The sequence below is a fragment of the Hakea prostrata genome, chromosome 2 (assembly GCF_041222555.1).
Source record: "Hakea prostrata isolate BN-2017 chromosome 2, UWA_Hpros_2, whole genome shotgun sequence".
In the NCBI taxonomy this organism is placed as follows: domain Eukaryota; kingdom Viridiplantae; phylum Streptophyta; class Magnoliopsida; order Proteales; family Proteaceae; genus Hakea; species Hakea prostrata.
This window is the reverse complement of record NC_142601.1, coordinates 17,373,505-17,382,116: the sequence shown is the minus strand read 5'-3', so window position 1 is coordinate 17,382,116 and position 8,612 is coordinate 17,373,505. Positions and strand designations below refer to the sequence as shown.

The 8,612-nt window shown below is 37.3% G+C and overlaps 1 protein-coding gene across 1 annotated transcript; it reads left to right on the top strand.

The window, feature by feature from the left end:
* The first annotated feature begins 1,736 nt into the window (after positions 1-1,736).
* LOC149023910 (uncharacterized) lies at positions 1,737-2,414 on the top strand. The gene has a single exon (XM_089143373.1). The coding sequence runs from the start codon at positions 1,737-1,739 to the stop codon at positions 2,412-2,414; it is 678 nt and encodes a 225-aa protein (XP_088999499.1).
* Positions 2,415-8,612: the final 6,198 nt, after the last annotated feature.

Sequence of the window (8,612 nt, the reverse complement as noted above, 5' to 3'; positions counted from 1 at the left end):
AGTAATGGTCAAGAAACAAATGGCAAGTGGCGGATGTGCACCAATTACACTGATCTAAACAAAGCATGTCCAAAGGATTGCTACCCTCTGCCTCGAATCGACCTACTTATTGACACTATAGTGGGATATGAGACTTTAAGCTTTATGGATACGTACTCAAGTATAACCAAATCCTAATGCACAAGAATTTTAATACAAAATTTTGAATTTATTTACTATTTAAATAGGTCAAAGAGGTTGGCTTGTTTAAACCTTAAGCTCACAAGGCAAGATCTAAGATCAATATAGATTTTAATTTAAAGTGTCCTTTAATGATTTAATAACAGGTTGGTTATGGTCTCAAACCATTCACCTGAATCCTGTTGGCCAAATTGAAGATATAAAAAGGAAATAAAGAATTAACAAAAAATTAGAAAGACATATAAATGAAACTTGTGCCATAAAAGAAGAATAAAGGAAAACTGTCAAGGCAATAGGAAAAGGAGGAAGAATCTTTGAGGCACATCAAACGCTTTCCTTGACTGCTTAATGTTTTCAGAAGTTAACCACCAACAGATCTGTCATTTGAAGGCATGCATGGATACTTATTGTCAAGCGAGTGGTCAGATTATTAATAAAGGTAAATCCTCCTTCACCTTTAGCCCCAATACTCCAATTTGTTTTCGAAGATGGTTTTCTAGAGTGCTCAAAATTAAATATGGTGAAGGGCCTTCCAAGTATCTTGGTTTACCCTTGGATTTTGGAGTTAAAAAATCAGATATCTTCAAAGACATTGGGGAGAAAATTAAGAAAAGGACCCAAGGTTGGAAGGTTAAGTTGCTCTCTCAAGCAGGGCGTGACATCCTCATTAAATCAGTTGCATCAGCTATATCCTCTTATTCGGGCTCTCACTTCCTTCTTCTTGGTGCAGTCCATAATGAGACTAGGAAAGCGGTCTCAAATTTCTACTGGGGACAGACGGGAGAGGAACATAAACTTCACTGGATGTCTTGGTCCAAACTGTGTAGGTCTAAAAAGAAAGGTGGGATGGGATTTCGTGATCCTATTCTTCCTAATTGGGCTCTATTGGCAAAGGTGGCTTGGCGTCTATGGGCCCAACCAAATTCTTTATGGGCCAAATTTATCAAGTCTATCTACTACCCAAATTGTAGCTTTCTTGAGGCCCGTAAGGGATCTAGCTCGTCCTGGGCATGGCAGAGCATATTAAAAGGAAGAGAGGTTCTTCAGATGGGCATTATCTCAGTGATTGAAAATGGGGCAAGCACCTCTATTTGGGATGATAATTGGATCCCAAGCTTACCTTTATTCAGGATCTTATCCCCTAAGCCCAGTTCGATGTCTATTTGGTGGGTCTCTGATCTTCTTGAGCCCAATTCCAACTCTTGGAACATGCAGCTTTTACAACAGTTATTTACACAGGAGGAAGTAAATGCAATTCTCAAAATACAGATTGGGCAGATACCAGCTTGTGATTCAACAGTTTGGGGCGGTTCAGCAAATGGCTCTTCTCTATTAAAAGTGCATACCATCTTCTCTATAATCGCAGGGACTCTCGGGCTTGCTTGGCTCCATCCTCCTCTCGGCAACATAGTTGGGATGAAGTGCCCACAAAGGTCTGGAAGCTGGTGTGGAAAATGCAAGGTTACCCAAAAATCAGAAACTTTTTATGGAAAGCTTTGAATCAAGCGATTGCTATGGGGGAGAATCTTCTAACCAGACAAATTAACATCGACCCGATGTGTAGAAGATGTGGCAATGAGGTAGTGGCAATGAGAATCTTCTGGTTCGGTTTAGAGCTAAACAACTGCATTGATTCTCTGAGGCAAAAATCTCTAATGGGTGTCCTTAACAGTTGGGATAATATGTTCTTCCCTGATAAAGAGACAAAAAAGAAATTTCTAAGTCTCTTTGGTTTCTCCTGCTGGAATCTGTGGCTGGCAAGAAATGATTTATGTTTTAAAGGGACGAAATGGAGCCCTGATTCTATTGTGGAAAAAATATGGAGAACATACCGAGAGTTTTGGGATCTATCGCAGAGATCGGCGCTCCCTCCTACCTCTGTCTCTAGGGATTGGAAAGCTCCATGTGGTCAATTTCTGAAGATGAACTCAGACTTTTCTTGTTCAGAAGCCGAAAACTGTGCAGGTATTGGTCTTATTCTAAGAAACTCTTATGGGAGGTGCTTATGGGTGTCATTTGTTCCATCTGCTGGAGTTGGAATTTTCATAGGGGAAGCTCTTGCGCTCAGAGAGGCGATTCGGTGGGTGAAAGAGGAAGGCTTGATGAATGTGATTTTTGAATGCGATTCGGAATCCCTTGTCCTTCGTATTCAAAACCACACTATCCCTTGTGAGACTAAGGCAATTCGAGTGGTGGAGGACATTCGTTATTTGCTCTCCTTGGAACCTTCTTGATCGGTTTCTTATATTTCTAGATGGGCCAATTATGTGGCTGACAACCTAGCTAGGAATGCCCAGTCCGTGGCAAGTAGGATTGTCTGGTCTAATTCCATTCCTTGGCTTCTTGAAGCTTGTAATCAGGATGTCTTGGGTTCTTCTTGCCCTTCTTTTAATTAAATATCCTTTTACCAAAAAAAAAAAAAAAAAAACTCTTTCCTTAAAACAGATTTGTCCCCTCTAAAGTGTGATTGAGAATTCAATGGACATCTGTCTCCTAGGATAAAACGATGAACGGTATACTAACACAAAGTAGACCTTTACGCCGAACTTGAATTGTGCCTTCCTTCTAACACCGGATACAAAAAATGACAATACTCTCAAAATACTAATATGACTCTCAGCAAGAACTCTAGCAAGACTCTAAAACTTGAAAGAGAGAATGGTCCCAAAACCTTCATTTCATCAACGGAAGAACGTCAATTAAACATTAACAAAAACCACAAAACATTATGAATACTCTCAAGGCAATTTTAACATGACTCTTAAATCACAAGAAAGAAAAATCCCAAAAGACTATCATCATCGGGGAGGGGGGTTCCCAATTTATAGTGGAAATCTTTGGTAGGTACAATGAACATACCATATTACCGTCAATGTCTCATTAACAAGCTTGGGAAAATGAAAAGCTTTTGTCATTTACAACCAAAGTTGGAAAATGAGGAGCTTTGGTTATTAATGAATCAAGCTTGGGAAACGAGAAGCTTCGATCATTTATTATGAAAGGTTCTTTAGGAAATGAAAGTCCCATAGCATTCCATTCATGAACCTTGCTTGGGAAATGTAAAGCCCATATGTTCATTAACATTTCATGCATGAACAATCCTTGGGATTTGAAACACCCAATCAACAATAATTATTTCATGCACTCATTTCCACAAAACTCCTCTTAACAGCGATTTCCATTCACTTATGCTCATTTTCCCAACAATCCCCCACATGGATGAAAATAGACAACAAATAAAACAAAGACCCGACATGGTGATAGAGTTCTACGGTTAATGCCTACCTAGGATAGGTAGGTTTTGCCTTTGAACCTTCCGTGTGAAAGTATATTTACTTTACTGGCTAATCAGTAGACGCGATGTCTTTGAACTGTTATGTCGTTTGTGTAATGATAATATTACTCCACAAAAGCATTCCTCTGACACAATTATAGTTCTCATGGTCATGTATGTTTTGGCCGTGGACATCATCCTGGTTCGGTGAGAGTTATTAGAGAATTGAGCCCTCATAGTTCTCCTTTGAAGCGGCCCCTCTTCTCTCTCACATAGGTGATTTCTTACATAAGAGTAACCTGCATACTCCGCTTGGATCCAACATTTGTTCAATGCATAAGAGTCATTAAAAGCATAAGCTTGACCTCTTCCTTATGGGCATCATTATTTTCATCTTAGGAATGGGTAGAGGATGAATAGTGATCTCACTCGGTCATTACAATTTAGTTGTCCTATTGAACCTAGATCTTTAGATCTCCAGTCAACTAGGTTAGGTTTCGACTATAATAAACTCATTCATTCATGGGCTTAAGACCCATTCCTCCTGATGTTTGTCTAACTTGATCTCGATTCAACCTTTGGTCAGCGAATCCATAATCCTTTCCTTTTAACATTTCATAGTCAAGTGTCATGACTTCATTCGAGATTAATTATCTAATTTTGTCATATCAATGACATATGAGTCTTGACTTACCATTGTACATTATATTATGTGATCTCTCAATAGACACTTAGCTATACATATAGCAAGCACAAATAATGCTAGCAACCAAAACTTTAAGATATTTAAATCTCTAGGGTGGAGATGACCAGCCATAAAGTCCATTCCTAAATAATATACTAGCCACCTAGCTTACCTTGACAATTACTAAAATGTCTCAAACTAATTAGGGAACTCAAATTACAGAACTACCATAACAAAACAAGATAAGTTTTGCAAAAACCAAGATGAAAATAGATAAATTTTTACTAATAGATAAAAAAAATTTGCTAAACCACTTTCTTGATTAACCCTTTAAAGTCAATATGTAGGTACGTGTACACTTTCATAATTGTCAAGTAACTAGCAATGGAGAATCAACACAATGTTCACATAAATGAACTCCACATATTCAAAGTACACTAACCATTGAGAAACTAATCCTCAACTCTCCCATAGGCTGAGCAATTTTAACTCGCACCCTAAAACCTATCATATTCTAATAATGTATGTTTAAGCAACTAATACATTAGGATGGGTGCGGTCAGGTCGAGAATGTAGTGATTTAAAACAAATGGCCATCCACAAAACCAGACCATAACAATCCAATGGACCAAATCACATCAACTGCTAGAAATAATAAATATCATAAAATAACTTTAGATGTACCCAATGTAAATGTTCAAGTAACATAATAACCCATTATGGAATATCTTCCTAGAAATTCCATAGCCATTTGGCCTCTTAGCCACATTTATCCAAGGCTACAAACTCAAACGCCATCATGGATCTAGCTATCACTTAAAGTTTTGAAAGATTTCCATGAGATCCACCATCAACAGTCATGAGCTAATAAAGAAGTCATTTATAATATGTTTGCTATGATCTCAACCCTTTTATTTTTACATGAAAATTTACATAAACCCCTACAATTCTGGTTTATTGTGTATAAAGCTTTATGGTCTTATACTTTTGTTATATCCTCCATATGTAGGTCATAACCACCATGCACATGGCACTAATGAATTAGATTGCATGAATTATGCTACATCATTCATCTCATATGACCATTTATCATGCCAACTATGGATTTGATATAATCCACATAGTCTAGATACACTATAAATTTGTAACATACAACCTCATATGATTACAACAGGGTGTGATCAACAAGGAAAATATTCCAAAACAACACAAGTTTGTTATATATGCATGGTGCTACATACAAGTGAATATATTTTCACTGTATATTATATTTTTCAATAGACAATATAATCATCTTTTACCTTTTGTGCTTCCAATAGTTCTTGAAGTCTTTTCATGTAGATGATAGCTTCTCAATTATTACAACGACTAGAAAGACTCACTCAGCGTCATTCCCTTAGCATGAGTTTCATGGATGATTAATAGGAATTCTTGACTCATCACTATTTCTAAGACTACCATTTTGAAATTTAAGAATTGACCCATCAAGAACTTTTCATCATCATTATCCTCAAATCTTTACTTGAGGTCCAAGGACTTCCACAATTCTTCTTTGCAGAACCGTTGAGCTATACTCACCATAATGTGAGTCAATCAAGCCGTTTAAAGCATAGTTCCAACATAAAAAATCAAGTTGTTTCCACAAGTCAATAATCTGCACAGCTAGTGCATTTGACTCATCCTCTCCAATAGTAGGAGGATCATTTTTTAAGAATCATGCAAGATTTAGTGTTGTTAAACAAAAGATCTTTCGTTTCCAAGTTTGAGGTTCAACCGTCTAAATCCATATAGGTTTCTCATGGTGACTAAGTCAAGGCCGTAGGTGCCTTAACTACACTCATGTTGTCACAATATTCTTTTAACCTTCTTATAGGTGCAACCTAGAGGGGGGTGAATCGGTTGCAACTAGTGGAATACCCCAATTTTGCAATTTATGTGGACATACAAGGTAAATTGAAGATTCAACTAAATTTAAACAATTACAAACAACCACAACACAAGATTGATTGTGGTTCGACTATACAAGTCTACGTCCACTCCTCTCTTGGCCTCAAAAGAATATTAATAATGATTCTCTTTCAATACAATAGGTAAGATCAAACCCTTACAATAATCTTTGTTACGGGGCAAGAGTACCCGTTACAATCTTTGTTTACGGACAAGAGCACCCAAGCAATATTTGTTCATGGGCAAGAGCACCCTATAAATCTTTGTTAACGGACAAGAGCACCCAAAGACCAATTCTAATCTACCAACCTAGACTAGAATTGAAACAGTTACAAAGGAAGGATGTTACCTTACAAGAGGTGTGACACTTTACCTCTTGTGTGAATGTGGTGCAATGTGAGTTGTATGCTTAAATGAAATGCATGCACCACCGACGCCTTCAATCACCTCAAGCTTGACTTTCACAAGCTTACTTAGTACCTTGGTATTGTTCTTCAAGGTTGGGAGAGGGTGAGAGGCAAAGCACAACGCCTTTAGTCACCTCGAGCTTGGTTTCCACAAGCTTGCTTAATACCTTGAAATGTTCTTCAAGGTTGGGGAGAGGGTGAGAGGCAAAGCACAAGGCTTTCTTGCAATTTGAGAGCTGAGGATCACTTGGGGAGTGGGTGATCAAGTGTGTGTGTCAATCCTCTCAAATGGGGTGAATTGGGTTTATATAGAGCACCTTTGAGTGCCTAAACCCAATCCCCAATGGATAGAAAATGGATTTTTGACCTGTTTTTAGCCCAGATGGATATCCTTCTAACGAGACGGTCGTCCGTCTGCGGTAGCCGTTAAAAAGTAGCTGTTGGAGGCTTAATTGAAACCAGACGGACGTCTGTCTTGCTTTAGCAAGCCAGACAGAATTCCGTCTGACTTTCTGTGACCTAACAGAAACTAGACGGACGTCCGTCTGGTTCAGATGATAGTCCATCTACAGCAAGTCAAGTATGGGACTTGGATTTGGCTTGGGTTTTTGGTCTTTTTGGTCAACCCTAAGCCTCATACACCTTCCTACTATGTCCTAGGTCAGTCTAGTGACATGATATGCACATGATTACATACAATTACATGAGAGTGCATATGGAGGTGTCCTAAGTCCTAATTTCATCTAAGTCTTGATCATTGAAGTTCTTGAGTCTTCTTGTATTCCATTCTTCATGACATCTTCATATCCATCTTGGCATGGTCTTCATGTCCATCTTGGCATGGTCATCTTGACTTAGACTTCATGTCCATCTTGGCATGATCTTGGCTTGGGCTTGACTTAGGCTTGAGCATATGGCTTTAAATTGGAGTCGGTCCACTTGTTCTCATCTTGAACTAAAACAACACAACTCAATACAGCCATTAGTAATTCATGTTGTTATCATCAAAATCAATGGAGGCTGATCTGGCAAATGTTGACATGGCATTTTCCAACACTTCTAATTTCTAAAATGTCAAACATGGCATTAACATATATTAATCATTCCACCCACCCATGTAAACTTTTCATCTACTTGCACTCAAAAGAAAGAGTACATAATTGTGGTCAATATCCAATTTCAAGAACATATTCTTTCAGCTATTTTATGCCAAAATATTCTATGAGCATTATTTATTGCAATATCCATATGACTCTATACTATAATCTTATGCCAAAGTAAAAATTAAAATTGTTGCTAGTCATATAGATCACACTAGAATATTGTCTAGCCACTAGTTTATGCAATTCATCCGACCCAAAATGCAATTATGGAGCCATTACCTCCAAAATATGTTTATTGGAAATAATAAGGTATCTCCCAAAAGAGTAATATGAAAGATGAACTTCAAATTTTTCTTGTGTGCCCAAACTCCGTAACAAATTTTGGCCATCACAAATCAAAGACTACTAGACGAACTAATTGAACAAATAAATTTAAAGCTTCTCGTATATATACCAAACTGATAAGAACCAATGCAATGGAGCCTTGAGCTTGAGTAAGCAATTCTTTAAAACCTTTGACTTACCTACTTGGATGCACAGGAAGACAGGAAACCATATAAACAATACACATCATCATCTTCTCTTTCTTCCATTTTCTTTTTCCCCTTACTTTAAATATATTGAGAAAGTAAAGTAATAAATCTATATCCTATAATGACAAATTAACACTTCAAACAACCAAATAGTGAGATGAAAGGCTCATGGTAGTCAATCTTATATACTCATTCTTAGAATTTAAGGAAGGTTTTCATGCTAAAGCAAAGAACCACCATATCAATGATGATTACCATATTGAGTTAAAATTACATATAACATGCAATTATATAGTAGTCTTACATTATTAGTTCAAACATTATAAGATTTATGAAAATATCATATAGTCCCTCTTCACTAGATCTTGAGGGGTTCTCTACAATTCATTATTTTTTGGAGAAAAGAGAGACTCATATTAATATAATACAAATAAAGTTACAGGGCTACATTCTGAAATACCAACAGCCACAATGTTCCTCTCG